This window comes from Mobula birostris, chromosome 3 (genome assembly GCF_030028105.1).
Source record: "Mobula birostris isolate sMobBir1 chromosome 3, sMobBir1.hap1, whole genome shotgun sequence".
Classification (NCBI taxonomy): Eukaryota; Metazoa; Chordata; class Chondrichthyes; order Myliobatiformes; family Myliobatidae; genus Mobula; species Mobula birostris.
Window position 1 is genome coordinate 59,616,778 of NC_092372.1, and position 24,796 is coordinate 59,641,573.

The 24,796-nt window shown below is 38.3% G+C and overlaps 1 protein-coding gene across 2 annotated transcripts in view; it reads left to right on the plus strand.

Moving 5' to 3' along the window:
- kdr (kinase insert domain receptor (a type III receptor tyrosine kinase)) overlaps window positions 1–24,796 on the plus strand; it is a 67,509-nt gene that overhangs the window by 13,246 nt on the left and 29,467 nt on the right. The window contains exons 6-14 of one of the 2 annotated variants that reach the window (XM_072252696.1): window positions 3,814–3,953; window positions 6,456–6,627; window positions 7,320–7,437; window positions 8,081–8,250; window positions 9,586–9,742; window positions 13,722–13,854; window positions 14,129–14,237; window positions 19,524–19,874; window positions 21,521–21,667. In XM_072252696.1, coding sequence (XP_072108797.1) covers window positions 3,814–3,953; window positions 6,456–6,627; window positions 7,320–7,437; window positions 8,081–8,250; window positions 9,586–9,742; window positions 13,722–13,854; window positions 14,129–14,237; window positions 19,524–19,874; window positions 21,521–21,667 — 1,497 coding nt within the window. The remainder of the gene's footprint in view (window positions 1–3,813; window positions 3,954–6,455; window positions 6,628–7,319; window positions 7,438–8,080; window positions 8,251–9,585; window positions 9,743–13,721; window positions 13,855–14,128; window positions 14,238–19,523; window positions 19,875–21,520; window positions 21,668–24,796) is intronic. The other variant, XM_072252697.1, reaches the window with a different exon arrangement.

Genomic DNA, 24,796 nt, shown 5'->3' on the forward strand with positions numbered 1-24,796 from the left:
TCAACAATATGGAAATAGGTGGAAGTGTATGTTATTATGATGATATTGTGATTTTGCAGTGGCGTATACTGGAGGTAGATTCAGTAGTTGAGTGATATCCTAATAGATTAATATAAGGAAGTGTGAGGTTGTACACTTTGCAAGAATCAAAATGTGGATTAACATTTATTTAGAGAGAGACTTAAAATGAGTAAAGTTCAGAAGGATGCAGGTGTTCTAGTGCATGAATCACAAAAAAAGTTAGGAAGCATATCCAACAGGTAGTTCCTATGGCAAAAACCACATTGGCCTTCAAATGAAAGAGTAAGGGGATGTTATTTGAGTTATACAGGGTGTTGGTAAAACCACATCTGGAATACTATGCATAACTATAATCTTACCTATGGCAGCCCAGAGGAGATCCACCAGACTAATTCTGGGGATGAGAGGTTGTTCTATCGAAAGAAGCTAGACAGATTTGTTCTGTATTGAATGGAGTTTAGAAGAATGAGGTGTGATCTTAGTTAAATATGTAAGATCCTAAGGGCACTTGACAGGGTAGACGGTGAAATGTTTTCACAAGTGGGGGAGCCGTGAGCAAGGCAGCATAGCTACAGAATAAGGAGCTGGTCATTTGAAACCAAGATGTGTAGAAATTCGTTTCCTCAGTGGGTACTAAATTTGTGGAATTCTCTACTACTGGGGGTGCTGGAGAATAGATCTTCAAGTATATTTAAAATGCAGATAGATAAGTAATTCAAAGAAAAGGGATTATGGGATATCAGGAGCTGACAGAGAGGAGATGAACCATGATTATGTTGAATGGTGAGAGAGGCTTGAGAGGTGGGGTGGCCCACTCCTGCTTCTATTTTCTTATGTAAGTTAGTATTGAAATTACTTAAAACTGAAAACTCACAGGCATGAGGGCATAGAAGAAAACTTGGTCAGCTGGATTCTTATTTCTTTAACATTCTCTTTAATGTGTATCTAAATATCATATTGGTGTGCACTCACATCCTGCTCTGATAATTCCTACTGCCTATACTCGATGGGTAAAATGAAAAATAAGTGATAATTCAAGAAGGTAGAGGCATGTCATGAGGATATAATTTATAAAGGCAACAATCCTAAACTGGCCCAATCCTAAACTGTTTCTGTAAGATTACAGCCTCAAGCTCATTGTCCTGTGCAATACCCACCTTTTTTGGCACACAATTCATCCCTCTTACTGAATGAAACATCGGCTTTTAGATTTAGACATATCTGAAGATCGCAGCGGACAGGAATAAATTTAAGGAGTGATGCTGATTTTGTACTATAAATGCTGTGTTTTGAGCATGAGAGCCAAACAAAATTTTTCCATTCTAGAAGCTAAAATGTCAGCATGATTACAGGGAGAATACAGTTCTCTGAAATGGGGGCAGGCATAGTTCCCTTTAGAAAATAGTATGGATGCCTTTCAGTCCGTAAAATGAATTGCCTCTCTTGTGGCTCATTTGTATCTCTGTTTAAAAGAACTACAGTGCAATGTGTGTCTCAAGATAATAGCTAATCAGAACTGCTTCTCACAGTAGGGCTACTCTTCTGACTGATAAAATTGAGTGCAGCTTGTCACTTCATGCTCCTTGCCTGCTGAGAGAGAGGTGTGACTTAGTGATGTTTGTTTTATTGTATCCCTGATTTTCCCAACAGGAAAACTAGCTTTCCTCAAATGAATAATTAATAGTTTTTCTTTATATAATTAATTCATTATAAAATTTAACTCATATTAATTTCACTCAACATAGGCATCCGTTAGTCTCGTGAGACCATGGATTTGCGCCTTGGAAGGTTTCCAGGGCGCAGGCCTGGGCAAGGTCTTATGGAAGACCGGCAGTTGCCCATGCTGTAAGTCTCCCCTCTCCATACCACCGATGTTGTCCAAGGGAAGGGCGCTAGGGCCGATACAGCTTGGCACCGGTGTTGTTGCAGAGCAATGTGTGGTTAAGTGCCTTGCTCAAGGACACAACACATTATCTCAGCTGAAGCTCGAACTAGCTACCTTCAGATCACTAGACCGATGCCTTAACCACTTGGCCACGTGTCAACACTCACTCAATATGAGGCTGATATTTTAATTAGTTGAATCTATACTCAAGGTGCCTGTAATTTTTCTAAGGTGTTTGGCTACAGTCGGGTAGCTGCCTGTTTGCCAAAACTGGAATGTCCACATCACCCTGCAATTTCTTGATAGGAAGTGCATGAACTTGGCTCATCCTTTGTTTTCCCTTCATTTTCTCTTTGTGCTGCTTCTAAAGATGATAACATGTCAGGAAAGGGACTTCACCATCTGAGGAGTTGCAATGACTTCTTCCTCCCTGAACTCCTTCAGTATGTAATGATCTGCCAATGAACTTTTCTATCCTACATCACAAGCTACATTGATGGTCTTAGGAAGAGCATTGGAGCAACATCATTGAAAACTCGGGGCCTTAGCTGTAATTTAAATCAATAGAAATAAATAGTGGCCATCTCTTAAAATATGTATCCAAATGTTTTAGACTCATGTGAACCACATGTTTACATTCAACAATGTAAGATCAGTAATTGAAGGAAAGGGAGGATAAAAGAATGTTGGAATTGATTGGACATGTGTTCATTTGGGAGAGTATTTCTTAATGTGGAGCGGTTGGACCAAACAACCAGACTTTAATTTCTGCATGATTTTGAATCAGTACTTTAATGGAATCCTTGATTACTACATATTTGCTTCATGTGTTTAATGTTCATGAATAACAATTAGTAGTAAAAATATCTACACAGTTATTGACATCAATTGCTGTTTAAATTCTAAATTAAGTTGCCATACCAAGAAATTTAAGACATCCTCAGGGAGGTATATTTGTAAATGCATGCAATAGTGTGGGGGTGGGTACAGTTCAATGAAATAATTGACTTAATTTACTTTTAGAAAGACTATATTTCCTTATTAGGTTATTCTAGACTGGTCACAAAAAGCAACTAACAAGTTATTTTAATTTAATAGACACATTGTTTGAAATGTTCCATAAAATGCTAACTCAGAAAGACATTAACCTAGGATTTGTGGTCAGTGGTTAAGTGACGCTCATCTCCAATTTGTTTGTGGAAAGCTTCACCCCAGTCCTTCATCGTATCCTTCTGCACCTCTATCACATCCTATTCAAGATTTCTATAACCAAAACCCTTCCATATTTTCTTTGCCCACTTGCCCATCCCGCCATTTTCCTGGGTAGCATATTTTTATAACAGCCTTTACTGGCAGCAGCTGGCCCAGGGCTGGAACAGTTATTGCTACACTGCTCCTGCAGCCATTAACAGCAGTTGTTAAACTTTCCAGTCAACACAATTCTAGGTCAACACTCTGGCAGACAGAGATTGCAATGGCATCTGATAATATGAGAAGATGTCTGTACCTCATGTAACAATATTAAAGGGGTCCAAAACTAAAATACTGCAGATGTTGAAAATCTGAAATAAAAATGGAGAATTCTGAAAGCACTTAGCAGTTTTGAAGAATGGTTGTTGATCTAAAAGATTAACACTGTTTCTCTTTCTTCAAATTGTGTGTCACCTGTTAATTGTTTCCAGTGTTTTCTGTTTTGATTGAAATGGTAAATATTTTCCTATTACACATGATGTAAGACAAAATAGTACAAGTTCTCATCTTCGCTGCAACCCTCAACCCCCTTTCTCAATCTGTAACATTGTTTTATTATGGATGATCTTTAACCTTTCCCATTAGTCTGGAAATATTAGGTTCAAGAAGCCAGGCAAGCTACATCATTAGCCTTTACTTATTATCTTTCTCTGCAGGATTCATGATTTATAACCTCACACTGAATAAACCATCCCCAGTGGAATTGTCAGTGGGAGAGCGCTTGATGCTAAATTGTACTGCTAGAACTGAGCTGAATGTACGGCTGAACTTTCATTGGGAATACCCTGGAGAGAAGGTACAGCATATGAAAATTTTACTTTTTTTTGGTTAAAAAAGGTAAAACAGATGTTTCTATGGACAAATCCAAGTGAACCAGAAAGATTCTTTGTTCACTCTCTGTGTCTTCATGCTTGGTTTATTGCCTTTAGTATGAAAGGGATAGAAGGGAGGAAAATTGCATTGGACCAAATGATCTTATGATGGTTACAAATATATAAATTTTATATGTTTACCTGGAAGTACAGTGGATTCCCGTTAATTGGGCCATCAGTTAATCAGGGTAGCTGCTTATCTCGGTCATCCCTTAAAGAACAAAACCTAATGAGATAAAAGCTTTGTTTATTTGGAACACTAATTGGGGCAAGAGTCAATTAACGAACAATTTCTGACTAGTGTCAGTTGCATGCACTTGTGTGGCTATTAGAAACTACACTGTGCTTTGAATGAACAGTTTTTAAATATCATCAGTTGCATGTGTTTGTATTCAAAAAGCAGCAATTTTTGAGACTGATAGTTGGCAAGAAATAAGCATTAAGACAATTCCGAACTGTTCTTCTCACGTGTTTACAAACATTCAGTCTTGGAGATGCCAAAAACAGCCAGGAATGTGAATGTAACAATTTTACTACTTCAACAAGTTAAGAACTTCAAGTTAACAATGAAGAACTTGAAGGTATTGACAATCATCTTGAATGTTACAACGAAAATAAAGATTTGGAGAATGCAATCGTCGACAGCATTGTGTGAAGGCCGTCCATTACCTACACTAGGTGTCTGCATTGATTTTATTCATTTACAGTGAAAAAAATGCAATGTGGATGAATTCCTCCATCAATATGTTTCCCAAGTGTCCCAATTAACCAGAATCCACTGTACTTTTTTGCTATGTGTCGAACAGCAGAAAAATAAAATAGCAAACCACATATAACTATTGAAAGAAGTAGTGATGTTAGAACCATAGAACTATAGAACACTACAGCACAGAAAACAGGCAAATCGGCCCTTCTAGTCTGTGCCGAAACATTATTTTGCTAGTCCCATTGACCTGCATCTAGTCCATAACCCTCCAGACCTCTCCCATCTATGTACCTATCCAATTTATTCTTAAAACTTAAGAGTGAGCCTGCATTTACCACATCAGATGGCAGCTCGTTCCACACTCCCACCACTTTCTGAGTGAAGAGGTTCCCCCTAATTTTCCCCCCTGAACCTTTCCCCTTTCACCCTAAAGCCATGTCCTCTTGTGCTTATCTCTACTAATCTAAGTGGAAAGAGCCTACTTGCATTGACTCTGTCTATACCCTCATAATGTTAGTGAATGATTTTTTTATACGATGCAACAAATAGACCATCCCTTAGTTTAATACCAAGACAATATAGTAGAACACTTTCTCAATATCATCATAAATAAATGCAGGTTGAGAACCCCTTATTCAAAATGCTTGAGGCTGGAAGTGTTTTGGATTTTGGAAAATATAATGAGGTAGCTTGGGATCACCATCATTTCCAACTCTGAACTTATATGTTACTGGTAAGCAGTCTTTGTCTGACTGTTGTTCAACACACATATGTACTTAACAGCACCAGTGATTATGTACCATTAATATGATGAAAATATAATGTGTACAGGGTCACAAAAACAGCACAGCAGCATCAGGTGAATATCTGAATCAGCTGCTGAAGAAGAACAACAGCAGGCTTTCAGACTCCATCTGTGATGCTGTATTTTGATTAATCAGTTACAGTAGACTGTGTTTGTATTTTACTTTTTTTAGGTTTTATGAAAGGTATAAAAACATTGCAGACTTGTTCTGATGTTAGATTTTCATCAGCAATGATCTTCACAAACTTATCAATATCTTGTGATTGATAGATGCTTTATCTTTAAAATTTTAAAAATCTAAAAATTTAAGCCGCATCTTTTCATATATTTCTGTACCCAGCCTGTTGAATATTCACAATTACAATTACCTTCAATTTTCCGTTTGGTGTATAGATCTTTACCTGTTTCATGATCAGCATACAATTAAGCGGCATATGTTCATTCCAGCACTGACGAATCCATTCTTTCAACACGTGATCGAGATCATTTTTCACTTTATGCAGCATTTTTCTATTTTTCATTAACTTCAATTCATTACGTATGTGAGGTTATTTCTCAGAGCTGTCTGTGATGCACAGAGACCTGTGCATCATCTGGGAACTTTCCCAGTGCCTGATGGAAATTTCCTTTGTGAAGTCATGTCATCGCTCGGAAAAAATTTGGACTTCAAAGGCTTTTGGATTATGAAATTTCGCATAAGGGTACTTAACCTGTACTAGTTATGCAAATTAAGCCCAGGAATGACATTAAAATTCAAACTTTTAGCTATAAGACTACTGTCAAGTGAGTCAACCTAGCATGATAGTGATGTTATTGCAATAGGAGAACCTACATCTATATAAACCAGAGTTTATTCAGCAAATTTGAACTGAATTATATTGGACCTTTCATAAACATGACTTCTGTTTATTATAGCAGAATCCCCACTTATTCTTCAAAAATCAGAAGCAAGAATTATCGCAAGGCCTGGAACTGTCAAGCATTCTGATTATAGATAACGTGATAAAAAGAGATGGAGGCAGATATATATGCCATGCTTCCAGTGGAATGATGTCAATGGAGCACAGCATTGATGTTATTATCCACGGTAAGATATATTCTGTATCATATGCTTTGAAATACATCCACTATGTGGAATTGCTTTTAAAATATTTTAAAAGTAAAGCACTATTAACAATTTAAAAAAAAACAAGTCATTGGGTATACTTAAAGTGGAGGGTGATTTAGTAAGGGCACCAAAGCAGCCAAATGGGGTTGAGAGGGATAGTAAATCAGCCATGCCGATAAACGGTGGAGCAGACTTGATGAACTGAACAGACCAGTTCTGCTCCTATGCCTTATCTTCTTATGGTCTTATGACTGACAAAAGTTAGGCTGAATCAAGAGTTTCTGCAAAGCACCACAATTCAGAACTTCATTTGACAATGTAAAGAATGAGCTGACAGCGCTCTAATGTTAGCTGAAAATGTGCTTTTGGGTCATCAAGTAAGGCATCTGTAATTTGTTTGGAGAATAGCATTTCTACAAAAATAAATGTGCATTTTCTTGACAACTGAGCAATCTTCACATCATTTTTACAGGGTGAGAAGCCCAGCCTTCACACAGTTTCATTACATGTTAGCATTTGTTTTCCCAAAGCGCTCACACAAATATAATGAAGAATGCTGTCTTACATAAACAGTGTCATGTCTTCTGCAGCTCAAAAATTCCCTAGCCCAATGTTTTCAATAAGAACATTACCATTGTGGATCTGACTTTGTTTTCATTCTGTGCTTTCAGAGAAACCCTTCATCTTCATAGATCACAAAGCCAGTTCAATAATTGAGACAGTGTTGAAAGAAAGGAATGTCAAAATTCCTGTGAAGGTCACAGGCTATCCCCAACCAGAAGTGAAATGGTAATTGCTAAATAAATGACATAAGTAATTAATGACAGTTAATTTTCAGAGATGTATACTAAAGCATTTCATATATATATTTATATGACTAAATGAAATTATCATTGTATTATTCATTTTGACATATTTACATGAAATGATGAATGCCTTTGAACAAATAGAATAAATTAAACTTTATGGTGAATATTTTGTTTCCAAAACTTAAGACAATTTTGTTATAATGCATCAAAATGGATAAACCAATCAAACCATGCTTTGTAAGAATTTCATATGTTTAATATCAAATATATTAGTAACCTTGATATAATATAAACATGCAGTGTTTTTCTTTGTTAGGTAATTTGAATGAACCAGATGACCTGATCAGCTGAAGTCATGTTAAAAGAAAATATTTTAAAAAGGAAGCTATAAAACCTTCTGCATTTTCTAATAGAAGTTAATTTAATCAACAGCTCTTTGTTCCATATCAAACATCGTTCAATGTTTATTTCTAATATGTTACTATACACATATCAAACGTTTTCTTAAGATTGCTCTGTAAAGGAAAATACACAAAAGGACCAACTTTTTTTGTTGATGTGAACACAGTCTAACAAACTCCCTGAAGTGTTTCAGAACAATTACCAATGGATTCTTTTTTAAGGACCAAGAATGGAAGACCAATAAGCAAAGATCACTACAAGATAAAGCAAATTGGATATACATTGATCATCAGTGGTGTGACAGAAAAGGATGCTGGGAATTACACAATTATACTTAGAAATCCAATGTCAAATGAAGAGCAACAACACACAGTTCAACTCATAGTAAATGGTAAGCACTTCTGTAATCACAAGCTGTTTCTTGGCTGAAGTATCTCAAGTAAATGTTGAAGATCATTAAATGAAAGAGAATATGGTTGGCAAAAATCATAAACTATACATAAAGTAGACAACAATTGAGATTTTAATGCATGTTGACTAAAGAAGATATGCTGAACTATTTCTCAGCATGATTTAATTGCTTTTAGTTCATTATATAAAGAACTCATTCCAAATTCATTATTCCAAATCAATATGGCACAGTCATTTCATTGTACATATAATCAAGTCTTTTTTTGGTATAGATAGATTCAAATATGCATTACAGGAGAGTGGGAAGAGCTGTAATAGAAGATAATTTAACAAGTGTATTGATTTTATTTCTAAAAGAGGGCAATGCAATAATTTACAGTAAAATCAGTGTGAAGATGAGCTGGAATGTTTTTACCTTTGGTAAGGGTTTGGAACTCACAATCTGAAAGGGCAGTAGAGGCAAAAGTATTTAAATGTGTCCTTGAAGACATATGATATGCAAAATTATGGACCAAATGTTGGAATATTGGATTAGGTTGGGCTGATCTTTTCAATCACTAAAGACACGATGGTGCAGGGAAAGGAAAGGTTCAGGGATATGGACCAAATGGGATGAGCTTAGATGGATATCTTGGCTGGCATGGACAAATTGGGCCAATCTTTCTGTTTCCATGCCCTATTGCTCTCTAACTCTATGACTGTACCGTATATCAGAGAAGTTCTCTGATGCTATTCTAATAATAACAATTGAATAATTCAATTTAAATTGATTAACCTGGTTGATTTACTGATTGTAAACATATTTTCTCCTACAAAGTATCAGGTTTGAAATTTTAGTGGGACTAACAATTGCGTTAACTGGGCAATCTGCTTCTATCCATTTTTAAGTTCATTCAGAAATAATTTTGAGCACATCTCTCAGTGCATTAAAATACTATAACTATTTTATCCATAATTTAAAATTGGCTACAAATGTATGATTTCAACTGCATTTAATTTTGACAACAGGAGATACGAGTACTTGGATATCTTGGGTCAGTCTGCATCTCAATAGTTTACCTTGTTGAACAACACACACAAGATACTGGAGGAACTAAAGAGGAAAATGAACAGACTATCTTTTGGGCTGAGATCCCTCTTGGCCTAAAACATTGACTACTCATTTTCCTCAATAGATGCTGCCTGACCTGCTGTATTCCTCCTGCATTTTGTGTGTGCTGCTCAAGATTTCTAGCAAATGCAGGATCTCCTGTGACCCTGTTGACACTTATTCACAAGCATTCGGCTTCTAAAATTGTGGTTCAATATTTTACAGTTCCTCCAGAGATTCATGAGAAAGAAGTGGCGACGCATACTGACTTTCACAGCTACGGAAGTAGGCAGCCATTGACCTGCACGGCATATGGCATTCCTGCTCCTAGCAGCATTATTTGGGAATGGCAGCCCGTAGAGAACTGTAGCTTCTCCTACAAGTAAGAACTAAATAATATTATGAAATTTGTAATGAAATCCAGTTGATAAACTTTAGGAAATGCATATTTGATTCTACTTGCAGTTTTGTGGAACAATAGCTAAGACACATCTAGATTATTGCATTTGGTTCTGTCCTCCCCATTATAGGAAGGATGTTGAAACTTTAGAGAGGATGCAGAAGTGGATTATCAGGATGCTCAAATGGTCTAATGAGTGGTTGGACAATCTCGGGTTGTTTTCTCTGGAGCAGCAGATGCTGAGGGAAGATCTGTTAGAGATTTATAAGATTATGAGAGGCATATATGAAATAGACAACCAGCATCTTTTCCCCTGGGTTGAAATGTCTAATATCAAAGCACATGCATCTAAGATGAGAGGGGGTAAATTAAAAGGATGTGTGTGGGCAAGTTTTTTTGCACAGAGAATGGTGGGTGCCTGGAATGTACTGCCAGAGCTTGTGGGGTTGTGGTGATGGAAAAGTTAATAGAAGTGTTCAAGAGGCTCTTAGATAGGCACATAAATGTGCAGCAAGAAGAAGGGTATGGACTCTGTATATGCAGAAGAATTTAGATTAGTTGTGCAATTGTTTATATATTTAATTAGTTCAGCACAATATTGTGGGCCAAGGGACCTCTTCCAGTGCTGTACTCTTCTATGTTCTCTTTTTTTTACTTGAACCATGGTACTTAATTCACTATGGTTCTAATAGGGATTATTTATTTTTCATTTGTTTCAGAAACTTTTACATAGTGAGAGCTTGAGAGGTCTTGGCTTTTAGAGAGATACAGGTGTCCTTGCACATGAATCACTGAGAGTTAACATGCCTAAACCACAAGCAATTAGGAGAGCAAACGGTATGTTCCAATAGAATTTGGGTACAGAGTACAGATACCTGCCACCATTTATTTTAGGCTACAGGGAGACTGTGCATTGAATACTATCGTACAAGATCTGATCTTGCAGTCTGAGGAAAGATAAAGAGAGCATATATTCTCTAGCAGTTAAAACAAGGGGTGATTTGTTTGAAACCCAAAATTCTGACTGGGGTTAATGAGGTAGACTGAAGTTTGAGTTCTTTTTTGCCCTTGAAATGATGTACAGTCTCAAAATAAGGTTCAGTCATCCAGGGATAATTTGAGAAGAAATTTCCATGAGTCTGTGAATTTCTTTACCCATGAGGACTGAGGTTTCTCAGTCATTCAATGTATTTTAGACAGAGGTCAATAGATTTTTTTTAATATTAAGGGTCAGGATTATGGGGTTAGTTGAGGAAAGTGTCATTGACGTAAATAATCAATGAGGAGCTCACTGGCAGAGCAGACACCAGGGCTGGATGACCTACTCCTGCTTGTAGATCTTATAGACCTCAACTGTTATTCTTTCTTATAAAAGTGAACAAGTTCTGATGTGAAATATTGTTATTTTTGTGTATGGGATATTTATTTTATTTAGCAGATGCAACATGTTTCAGTAAGCTGAGTTACAAAATTAATAGCATCTCTAAAGGGATCTGAGAACTATTGGTATGTAGCCATACAGCAAGCAATTTAATGCATACCCATTTGTAAAACAGTCAGCTGCATTATGGAGACAAAAAAACTTGACTTTGTTTGTCTGCAAGATGTATTCATTGTAGAGGAAGTGAACTGATTGATGTTTAGAATGAGTGACAGCCTCCCACACTAGTTCTTATCTTGCCCTAGCAGAAGGTCCGGTAGACTTCCTGTATGACAATCCTGGGCAATCTGCTTTCCTGTTGTTTGTTTGGCCACTCACTTCCACTAGGTCTTTCCTCCACCTCCCCTATTGTTTTCCCTTTCCAATCACGGAAGCAAGAATCTTATTGAGAACTTCAGTAGTTTCTCTGTCTCCTCATCTTCCTTAGAACTTGAATTATCTCTGGCAACAAAACTCATTTATCAAAGCCATGCTTCCAAAAATAGGTACTTCCTTCGATGCATCCTAATTTGAAGTCACTTAAGGAGCTTGACTAATATTCTGAATTTTGATTTTTTTCTTGAGGCCGTATACTAATACACCGATTGTGCTATATATTGAATGGTATGTATATCATTAATAACTCACTCCAAACATGTAAAACATAACAGGAGATAGACAGAGCATGTTGCATATATATAAGATTAATATTCTGTCCTAATTACCTCAGTGTGAGGGAAGTACAAAATTCTAAATCCAAAAACAGAAGTATATACAGTTATCGATTCAATACTGAAAACTTCCTCATTTTTGTCTATACCCTCTACTGTGCCTACTGTCTTGTTTATTATTTATTATTATTTATTGTAGTGCCTGCACTGTTTTGTGCACTTTATGCAGTCCTCGATAGGTCTGTAGTCTAGTGTAGTTTTTGTGTTTTTTCTTATGTAGTTTAGTGTAGTTTTTGTATTGTTTCATGTAGCGCCATGGTCCTGGAAAATGTTGTCTCATTTTTACTACGTTCTGTACCAGCAGTTATGGTTGAAATGACAATAAAAAGTGACTTGACTTGACTTGAAACGTTAATTAAAAAAAGAAATTTAATAACACACACACAAAATGTTGGAGGAACTCAGCAGGTCAGGCAGCATCTATGGAGAGGAATAAAAGCAAGATCCTGATGAAGGGTCTTGGCCCAAAATATCGACTCTTTATTCATTTCCATAGATGCTGCCTGACCTGCTGAATTCCTCCAGCATTTTGTGTGCGTTATTCTGGATTTCCAGTATCCACAGAATCTCTTCTGTTTTTGAAATTTCATAATTTTTAAATAATACTTAATCAAGGAGGCAAGTAGGAAAAAGAAAATTCTTATCTTAACAAGTATTGAAAAAAATTAATTCTAGCCTTTGTATTTTAGTTCTCATTGCATTTAATTTCACACAATATACAAATATATTTATTTTACTTTCTTATATCTGCAACCTGTTTCAGATATATATGAATATATGAATAATTCCATATATTCTTTAATTTCCATGGGGGAAATATTATTCCTTGGTAGTTAGTGCTAAACATGAAGTACAGTGATTGTTGCTTATTGTTCTCCTGGTTCTGAAATCTGTTCCATTGATGTTAATGTCCATGTTTTATAATGGTAATGATCATAGAACTATTGGCTTTCACCACTGTTAGTGTCTGAATTTGACAACAAACCAAGTTCTTGTGCATCTCCAGAAATCCTGAAGTTGTCAATATCAATTCTCTGTACCTTCAGGTAGCTCACTTTGTTGTTTCTTTTTCACCTCAAGCAAAGTTAATTTGAGGTAATTATAAACTAGGCCCAAAGCAATTATTAACTAGGTCTATGCTCTGACTGAGGTCTGGTTAAGTTTTTAATTGTGTTGGCAAACAGAATTCACTACTTAATGAACCATTTGGCTCTAAAGGACTAATTTATGTATCTACTGAGCTGTTATTTTGCAGTTGCAGACATCATAAGGCAGACAATTCTCACAACAGAGATTGATAGATCTTTATGGAGCATTTACCTCAGTGTCAGCAATGAGACTTCTTTTTTAGCACTGATTCCAAACATGCCAGTGTACTTCAGCTTCAGAAAGAGAGTACAGTGCACAGCTTCTGCCATGTTATGTATGTAATGCAAGTGACTAAGGATGAATTGCCATCTTTTGGGTTTGTTATTTAGGATTATTGAATTGTGCATCTGTGAAAACTAAGGAGTTAACCCCCCCCCCCCCCCCAGCTCAATCTAATCCTTTTTGACTGTAATTTCTGAATGACTATTAGGAAAATAATTCTAGTTATTTGGTGACCAAGCTGGTCACAAAATGAGCTTTCTATTCCTTTAGCAGATATGCTGATATCACAAGTACTTCAGTGAATCGTATAATTTAGAATTTATTCCCATTGAGACGGAGGAATACAATTATTGTGCAAGTCATCAGAAGTACTGACGTTTTTATTTTGGGGATGTCATTTGAAAATGATTAAATGATGATGTCAAATTCTTCCCAATAGTTATCAGAGAGAATTGGGAGCTCCCAATAAATCGAATGAAAATGAAAACTGGAGGAATATCACAGACAATCATGGCAGCAACAAGATAGAAAGTTCAGAACCTCGAACTGTGTTCCTTGAAGGGAAGCATAAGGTGAATTAACAGTTTTAAAAACCTTTAGCTGAACAAGCATTTAAGAATGTTAACTCCAATGATTACAACATATTAATAAGTATATAAATTAAGTTGAGCAGTAATTGCCTAGCAATAATTGTAGGTACGAACTAACATCTTGAATGTGACATTTTGATTTCATTGCTTTGCAGCTGTTCATTTCTAACGAGACTTCTTTTGTCAGTGGAGATACTGATATCTGAGCTTATTTTGAATTCATTACGTGTAAGGCTCTATTTTTCCGATCTTGTAGGTGGTCAGTACTCTTGTGATTCAAGTAGCAAAAGTCTGCGCCATGTACAGATGTCGGGCTGTTAACAAAGTGGGAGAGGATCAGAGGGTTATCTTCTTTCCTGTAACCAGTAAGTATGTCATATCCGCAGCAGCATCTCATTGAAACAAATCCCATCCGAAAGGTCTGTGCGGGGGTGCATTTGGAGATTTGAAAACAATATAAACAGTGCACAATAACAGAAACACTGCTTAGTTGTTTTTTGTAAGTAAAACGTAAGACCATAAGATGAATTCCATAGATTCACCACTCTCTGGCTAAAGAAATTCCTCCTAATCTATGTTCTAAAGGGATTTCCCTCTATTCTGAGATTGTGCACTCTGGTCTGAGATTCACCATTATAGGAAATATCCTCTCCACATTCACTCTGTCTAGGCTTTTCAGTATTCGACAGATTTCAATGAAACCCCCCCCCCCCACCTCATCTAAACTGCAGCGAGTATAGACCCAGAGCTATCAAACTCTCCTCATATATTAACCCTTTCATACCCAGAATTATTCTTGTGAACCTCCTTTGGACAGCCAGAAGCTGTGGTCCATGTAGGTACCAGTGACAGGGGTAGGACAAGTGACTAGGTTCTGCAAAGGGAATTCAGGGAGTTAGGTGCTAAGTTAAAAGGCAGGAGCTGTGGGGTTGTGATCTCAGGACTGCTACTGTGTTATGTGCTCATGAGGCAGAACTAGGAAGATTATACAGTGTAGTACGTGGCTAAGGAGTTGGTGTAAGAGGGAGGGCACAAGATTTTTGGATCATCGGGCTAGCTTCCAGGGAAGGTGAGACCTGTACAGAAGGGACAGTTTGCATCTAAACTGGAGGGATACTAATATTCTAGTGGGAAGGTTTGTTAATGGTGAGGTTTAAACTAGATTCGCAGGAGGATGAGAATCAGAGTGCCAGAACAGTTAGTGGAGAGATTGTGGAGGTAGATGTTGGTAAGACCTCAGACAAAGTTTACAATCAAAACATGGTGCAGCTAGTTTCCTGTGCTGCCTATACTTCAGTGTAAGAATTATCATTAAAAAAATGTGGATGATAGTGCAGAAGATGAGTGTACAAAGAGGCAATGTGTAGTGAGGAGAGGCTGTTGACAGGGTAAAATGCTGTTCACTGGATGAGTTGCAACGTAAAAGCCTGACAAAATGGTGAAGGGTGAATACAGGACTGATGGTGTTGTATTTGAATGCTCACAGTTTATGAAATAAGGTGATGAACTTGTAGTGCAGTTGCAGATTGGTATGTATGATGTTGTAGGCATCACTGAATCATGGCTGAAAGAAGATTATAGGTGACTTAGGGTGGAATGGTGTTGAATCTTCGTAGATAGAATTAAGGAATTGCAGGGGTAAAAAGACCCTGATGGGAGTTGTATGCAGACTCCAAAACAACAGTATGGATGTGGTCTATAAATTACAATGGGAGACAGAAAATACATGCCAAAAGGGCAATGTTACAAAAATCATGGGGGATTTCAATAGCAGGTAGATTGGGAAGATCAGTTTGGTGCTGGATTCCAAGAGGGGGGGTTTCCAGAATGACTATGAGATGGCTTTTTAGAGCAGTTCATGATTTAGCCCAGAAGGAATTCAGATATTCTGGATTGGGTGTTGCGCAATAAACCATAATTGACTAGAGAGCTTAAGGTAAAAGAAACCTGAGGAGAAAGTGATCATAATATGATCAAATTCACCCTGAAATTTGAGAAGGAGAAGCTTAAGTCAGATGTATCAGTATTACAGAGGAGTAAAAGGAATTACGAACAAAGAGAGGATTAAAGCGAGGAGCTGGCCAGAATTGACTGGAAAACAACATTGGGAGGGATGATGGCAGAGCAGCAATGGCTGGATTTTCTGGAAGCAATTTTGAAGGGACTGGATATAAACATCCCAAAGAGGAAGTAAGTCTTCTAAAGGCAAAAGTGGCTAACAGGAGAAGTCAAAGCCAACATAAAAGCCAAAGAGTGGATACATAACAGAGCAAAAATTAGTTGGAAATTAAAAGATTGGGATCCTTTGAAAAATCAACAGAAGACAACTAAAAATGTCATTAAGAAGGTAAAGATGGAATATAAAAGTAAGCTTGCCAATAATATTAAAGGGAATACCAAAAGATTTTTAAGATATATGAAGTGTAAAAGAGAGGCAAGAGTGGATATCGGATGGCTGGAAAATGATGCTGGAGAGGTATTGGGGAACAAGGAAATGCAGATAAACTGAGTAAATATTTTGCATCAGTTCTTCACTGTGGAAGGCAGTATGGTGCAAGTTCCAGGTGTCAGAAGTCATGAAGTGTGTGAAGTTACCATTTCTAGAGAGAAGGTTCTTGGGAAGCTGATAGGTCTGAAGGTAGAAATGTCACTTGTACCAGAGAGTGTACACACCAAGACTTTGAAGGACGTGGCTGAAGAGATTGTGGAGGCATTAGTAATTACCTTTCAAGAAACTCTAGATTCTGGAAAGGCTCCAGAAGACTGGAAAATTGCTAATGTCACTCCACTCTTCAAGAAGAGAGGCAGAAGAAAGGAAATTAGAGCCCAGTTAGTCTGACCTTAGGGGCTGGGAAGATGCTGGAGTGGATTATTAAGGATCAGGTCTCAGGTACTTGGAGGCACATCATAAAATAAGCTATAGTCAGCATGGTTTCCTCAAGGGAAAATCTGGATTGACACATCTGTTGGAATTATTTGAAGAAATAACAAGCAGAATAGACAAAGGAGAGTCAGTTGATGTAGTGTACTTGGATTTTCAGAAGACCTTTGGCAAGGTGGCAAACATGAGGCTGCTTATCAAGCTACAAGCCCATGGTATTATAGGAAAGATTGTAGTATGGATAAAGCAGTGGCCTGATTGGCAGGTGGAAGAGTGGGAATAAGGGGAGCCTTTTCTTTTTGGCTGCCAGTGACTAATGGTGTTCCACAAGGGTCTATATTAGGACCGACTCTCTTTACGTTATATGTTAATGATTTGGATGATGGAATTGATGGCTTTGTTGCAAAGATAGCAGACAATACGAAGATAGGTAGAGGGGCAGGCAATTTTGAGGAAGTAGAGAGGCTACAGAAGGACTTAGGCAGATAAGGAGAACGGGCAAAGAAGTGGCAGATGGAACACAGTATCGGGAAGTGTATGATCATGCACTTTGGTGGAAGAAGTTAAAGAGTTGATTATTTTCTAAGTGGAGAGAAAATACAAAAAGCAGCAGCGCAAGGGGACTTGGGTGTCCTTGTGCAGGATTCCCTAAAGGTTAATTTACAGGTTGAGTTTGTGGTGAGGAAGGCAAATATTTCATTTCAAGAGGACTAGAATATAAAAGCAAGAATGTAATGCACCCGTGAGGTCTCACTAGGGATATTGTGAGTAGATTTGGTCCCCTTTTCTTAGAAAGGATGTGCTGAACCTGGAGAGGGTTCAAAGGAGTTTCACGAAAATGATTCCAGGATTGAATGGCTTATCATATGAAATGGGTTTGATGGCTCTGGAGCTGTATTTACTAAAATTCAGAAGAATAAGGGGTGATCTCATTGAAAGCCATCGAATGGTGAAAGGTATTGATAGAGTGGATGTCGACTGGATGTTTCCTATGGTGGAAAGATCAGAGAACACAGCCTCGGAATAGAGGAGCGTCCTTTAAGAATGGAGATGAGGAGGAATTTCTTTAGCCAGAGAGTGGTGTATCTGTGGAATTCTTTGCCACAAGCAACTGTGGAGGCCAAGTGCTAATGTATATTTAAGGGAGAGGTAGATAGATAATTGATTGGTCAGGGCATTGGGGAATACAGGAGAAGGCAGGAAATTGGGACTGAGAGGAAAATTGGATCAGACACGATGAAATGGCGGAGCAGACTATGGGGCAAATAGCCTAATTCTGCTCCTATATCTTTTGGTCTTATAGTCTTATAAAGCCTCAGCATTACATCTTTGCTTTTCTATTCTAGTCCTCTTGAAATGTATGCTGACATATGGCCACAGATGGCTATGGAAGCCATGTCATTGGGTATATTTAAAGCGCAGGTTGATAGGTTCTTGATTAGTCAGGGCATCAAATGTTCCAAGGAGAAGGCGGGAGATTAGGGTTGAGAGTGATAGTAAATCAGCCATGATAGAATGACGGAGTAGACTCAATGGACCAAATGGCCCAATACTGCTCCAATGTCTTATGGTCTAACATTGCATTTGCCTTCCTTATCACCAACTCAACTTGCAAGTTAACCTTTCAAGAATCCTGCATGGGGACTGTCAAACTTCTTCGCATCTCTGATTTCTGACTTCTGTAAGTTTGGCCCAATGATTGTAGACCAAGTAGACACTGTTAAAGTGGGTTAGGGCAGCATCCAATGATTCTGAAGAAATTTAGTTAGCAAAACCTAGTGCAATGATTTCTCTGAAACCAAAAGATGCAAATATACATACCTTAGTAATACAGCCATGTAAATAATGACTCATTGCATTTCATGAATCTTATTTCTTTTTCATAAAATCATTTTACTAATGAATTAATTCCATTTAAGTCTAATTGGAGTTAGTTCTGCCAAAATTCAGAGAGTGAGTAATCTAGACATCTTATTACTTCCTGCAATGAAAGTAATTTTATGTGACCTCATTAGGTTACAGGAACTAGTTTTGGTGAAGGCTAGTTCTGTTTTATTAAAGCTTAGTCTGAAGATTTTTTCTCAGACATTTAAGTAAAATATGTATTCTGACCTTTTTATAATTTAAGAATACTCTGCAAGCCTTATGCTCTCAAAATGCTTCACAGGAATAAATACGTATAATTCTGTAAATTGTAAGGAGAAGTTTCCTTTTTGGAGATTATTGAGATTATTTGGAGAGTTGATTGAATACATTAATTAATGTATATTAATTAAAGCAACTGTGTGGAAGCTTCTTGAATAATAGAATGTTCTCTCCTTAGTCTCCATTTCTTATTCCAGCTTCAGATATTATATCTTGTTCTCCTCCATTTGTTGGAGCTCTCTGTATTTACTATGTTACTGATTACAATGTTTGACCATGGATAACTTTGTTAGTTTAACTGCTTTGAATTGAAGTCCCTTAACTGAATACACTACATTTAAAATAAAATGACTGAATCTAAGTAAGGAAAAATAGATTTATAATTAAAAGCTACTTTAATCCTACAACTTTAGAACGCATCAGAAACGTCTTCTGCGCTTCAACGTTATATAATGTACTTTCCAAAAGATAACGTCTAATTCATGTATCTATTAGTAAACAGCAAAACGTTTGTGTGTAGGTCTTTACTGATCTTTGAAAGTGATTGCATCATACATCTAGAGTCACTTTGAATCATTGGTTCATAACAGAGCAAAAATAATTGTTGCATGTCTGTTTTTCTCAGAGGGCCTTGAAATGAACTTGCACCCTACTGATCATCCTATTGAAAAGGACAATGTATCTCTTCAGTGCAGAGCTGACCGATTTATATATGAGAACTTAAGGTGGTATAAGCTTCATCCAACAACCCTCCAAAGCTACCGTGGCACCCCAGCCATCTTCTCTTGTGAGCACCTCAAACACAACGCTCAGGAGGTGGCCTGGAAGATGAGTTCTGAACACAAGACTGAAAATATCACCATTGGACTGAGCTTCATTAATGTATCCCTTCAAGACCAAGGAGTTTATCTTTGTGAAGCCCAGAATAGAAAGACAGGTGCAAAACACTGTGTCATGAAGACTCTCTCAGTAGAAGGTGAACAAAAAGTTGTTGTATCAGAAGCAACCTTTGGAACACTATCATTTTTGTCTGTCATGTTGAAGAATGTAGACATTGACAATGGATCTTCTATTTTTTATTTTAGGCATCCACTTTTAACATCTTTACAATATGATAATAATAGTGGCCTTGCTCAGATACATATTTATTTATTGAGCCAATGAGTTATAGAGCACAGAAACAGGCTATTCAGCCCAACTCATCCATGCCAACCAAGTTGCCTACTTGGGCTAGTCCCATTTGCCTGAGTTTGGTCCATATCCCTCTAAACCGTTCCAATCCAAGTACCTGTTCACATGTCTCTTAACCTACTTTGGCAGTGCTTTTCACATGCCCACCACCCCCGGAGTGAAAATGTTGCACCTCACGTCTGTGGATACCAAATATCTTTTCAATCACACTACCTAGCCATGTCTGCACTTTCAGGGAACTATGTATTTGTATGCCTCAGTCTCTTCGTTCTACAGCACTCTCCAGGGCCCCCCTACCAAAATGTAACACTTTGCTCTTGTCTGAGTCAAGTTCCATCTGCCATTCCTTGGCTCACTGACACAGTTGATCTAGATCTCGTTGTTGTAATGTTAGATAGCTTTCCTCTCTGTCAACTACACCACCAATTGTGCTGTCATCTGCAAACTTACTGAAACAAAAGATATTTTGAAATACGTTTTGTGTTCTTTCCTGATTTAGCAATAGGCATTTGCAAACAAAGGAGACATTGTAAATGTGTTAGACCACAAGAAATTACTTTATTAGAATTATGTAAAACATGCAATGCAGAAAGAAAAACAAATTGTTGAAGAATTAACAGTACAGAAAGCAAACAAATACTTATCATCCACTAAACAAACTGATCTGCAGAATACGGCCAAACTTTCATGTAGCCTTTTCTCTCTCTCTCCCTCTTGACGTGTTCTTACCCTCCAGACATATTCTTACCCTCACAACATATTTGTCCCTATCTTCTCCAACTTTAGCACTAACACCAGTCCTAAGAGAGGATCCTCCTTCTCTCTCTCTCTCTTTCTCACTCTACTTTTCTCTCTCCAGAAGGTATTGCCTCTTTTTATACCCTTCAAAACCCCTCATGCTAATACTTTCCCATGCACTTAGTACCTGCCCCTGAACAATGATCTCACCTTCCCCAGACAAACATACTTTTAACCATTATCCGCTATTATGGCTGCAGACTTGACTTTCTCAAAATGTTGCTGTTGGCTGGTTCTCTTGTACTTTCTCAAAACAATCCCAGTCCAAGCCTTCACTGTTTTATTTCAGCATATACCAAGGAAGAATCACCTTTAACTCTTTCCTTACACTTACTAACCATGCGATCTACATTCTCATGCAAATCATTAATGTACATGTAGATAAGACAAGCAGTGGACCCATCACCAATCCATGCCCCGTGCCGCTGAATGCATCCAGATATCCAATCTGTAATACAACCCTTCAATGCCACTGCCCTTACACCATTTCAGACAGGACATATCAGTATAACTTGCCTCCATTCAATATTCAATTAGAGTTATCAGATCCTATCATTGAACATTTCTAAAAATTATTTCTGACAAGTATCAAACTCATTGGTTGATGGAAGTCTCTTCTGGCTTTGACTGCAGCTCAACAGGCTCCCTTGGTGCTTCAGAACCTGACAAACCAAACGGTGAACATGAGCTCGTCTATTGAGATGAGATGTGATGTAGCTGGTGCCCCAAGGCCACACATTATATGGTACAAGAATGAGAAGCAGATCCTGGAGGCGTCAGGTAGGATGCTCGTTGTTGTTCAATGTTATATCCAAAAATTACTGTCAATCTTTCTGTGATCATCTTTTTTTCAAGACTACGCTTATAAGAAGTAGCACCATTAATTCATACCCCTCTTGAAATAATAAAAGATTATTACTTTTTTTGACTACTGCTTGTGAAATGTGTACAACATTAGCTAAAGATCGTACTTGATTCTTCATATGAGACCCATGCAACCACATAATGTGGCTCACTATCTCACACTGGCGATGTCCCATGGAGATGCCCTCCAAATTATATTAAGAAGCGATAACTGAGATTAAAATTCCAGTACAGGAGAAACATTTAAAAGTTGAAGGATTAAGACTAAACTTTACAAAAAATAAAAGCATATAGTGCCAGGAACACTCAGCAGGTCAGGAAAAAATTGAGGGAAGGGAAGCAGAATTAATGTTCCAGGTTGGAGTCTCTTTCTCAATGCTAGAAAGTGAGGCAATGAGTTAGTTTTATGTGTAGGGATGATGTGTAGGATGCTGTCCAAGTTGCATGCCATCTTGGATAATGTTTCCCATCCACTACATAATGTATTGGTTGGGCACAGGAGTACATTCAGTCAGAGACTCATTCCACCGAGATGCAACACAGAGCGTCATAGGAAGTCATTCCTGCCTGTGGCCGTCAAACTTTACAGCTCCTCCCTTGAAGGGTCAGACACTCTGAGCCGATAGGCTGGTTCTGGACTTATTTCCTGGCATAATTTACATATTACTATTTAACTATTTATGGTTTTATTACTATTTATTATTTATGGTGCAACTGTAACAAAAACCAATTTCCCCCGGGATCAATAAAGTATGACTATGACTATGACTATGAGGGAATGATGGATATGACAAAGGGAGTATTTCCTATAACATCAAGCAATAGTTTCTCAGGTGATAAGCTGTTGGTGAAGACATACAGTTGTTAGGCAGCCCAAAAGAGAGAATGCTTATGAAGATATTGTAATGTGAAAGCAGTGAAGTGCGGAGCTGTTGAAATTGCTCAGCAGACCAGGTAATGAAAAGGACAGGGGAAAAACTGAGTAAATCTTACTGTTGGAGCCTCTATAGCAGAAGTGACCAGCAGAGCTGATATAAACAGAGAAAGCATAGTATCTGAGATAAATGAATTTGATATTGAGTCTAGAAGGCTGTACCATACTTAGACAAAAGATTTCATGCTTTTCCTCAAGCTTACAATAGCCCTCTTTGCAACATTACAGTAGGGCACTGGCATACAAGGAAGAATGGGAATGGAATAGAGAAGTGAAAGGCAACTGGAAGGTCGAAATCAGCCTTTAGACTGACTACAGAGCCACTGCAAATCGTTATCCAATCTGTGTTTGTTTGGAAACATAAGATAATGCAGATGCTAGAATGTTCAATTGGAAGCAGGTCAAGCAGCATCTGTGGGAGGAAGGGAATTCTCAATGTTTTGGATTGAAGCCCTGCATCATATTTAGTTCTTTGGCAGCAATTCACCACCCCTCACCGATGACCCTTTCTCTCGGCTCCAATCATCCTCCTTTTCTTGGACACCCCACTCTGGTTTGCTGCCTGCTCTGGATCTTTTCAGCTCCAATTGCCAACAAGCCATCAACCTGCTTGACTTTTGCACTCCTCTCTCCTCCTTGAAACTTACCCCCTCTGAATTCACTGCCCTCCACTCTCTTCTCACCAGTCCAAACCTTACCATCAAACCACAGGCAAAGGGTGTGCTGTTGTATTATGGTGGACTGATCTCTACCATGCTGAGATCAGGCAGCAGTTCTCAGACATCTCCTATTATATACCCCTTGAAAAGGATCCCACTCAGGATCATCAGAAAACTGTCTCCAACACCGTCACTAACCTTGTCAATTCTGGAGATCTCCCATCCATTGCCACTAAACTCATTGTTCCCTTACCCCGCACCGCTCGTTTCTACCTCCTACCCAAGATCTGTCTGTTCGGGTAGGCCTATTGTCTCTGCCTGTTCCTGCCCCACTGAACTTGTATCCGCATACCTCTACTCCATTCTATCCCCTTTGGTTCAGTTCTTTCCCACCCATACTTCACATGCTCTCAATCTCCTCAACAACTTTTAATTCCCTGGCTCCGACCACCTCATTATGAATAACCAGTCCCAATACACTTCTATCCCCTATCATGAAGGTAATACAGCTCTCCAATTCTTTCTCAACAAAAGTCCCAAGCAGTTCTCCTCCACCACCACCCTCCTCTGTTGAGCAGAACTGGTCCTCACTCTCAACAATGTCTCCTTTGGCTCCTCCCACTTTCTCCAAACTCAAGGGATAGTCATGGGCACGTGTATGGGCCCTAGCTATGCCTGCCTTTTCACTATTGATGTAGAACAGTCCATGTTCCAAGCTTTCCCTGGTAACGCTCGCCAAGTCTTCCTGTGCTATATTGATGACTGCATTGGCATTGCTTCGTGCACCCATGCTGTACTCATCAATTTCATCAACTTTGACTCCAACTTCCATCCTGCCCTTAAATTCACTTGGTCCATTTCTGACATCATTCTTCCCTTTCTCAATCTCTCTGTCTCCATCTCTGGAAACTGTCTACTGTCATTTATTATAAACCTACAGATTTCCACAGCAGTCTTGACTATACCTCTTCCCACATGTACTCCTGTAAAAAATGCTATTTCCTTTTCCCAGTTCCTTCATCTCCACTGCCTCTGTTCCCAGGATGAGGCTTTCCTTTCCAGGTCATCAGAGATGTCCTCCTTCTTCAAAGAATGGACTTTCCCTTCCTTCACCATTGATGCAGCCCTCATCTGCAGCTCCTCATTTCCTGGATGTCCATGCTTACCCTATCTCCCTGCCACTTTAACAGGGATAGAATTCCTCTGGTCCTCACCTACCACCCCATGAGCCACCACATCGAATGCATCATTCTCCGCAACTTCCACCATTTTTAACAGGATCCTATGCCAAACACAGCTTTAACACCCCCCGCCACCCCTCTCTGCTTTCCACAGGAATTGTACCCTCCATGATTCTCTTGTCCATTAATCTCTCCCCACTTATATCCCTTCTGGCATATATCCCTGCAAGTGACCTAAATGCTATACCTGCCCTTTCACTTCCTCCCTTCC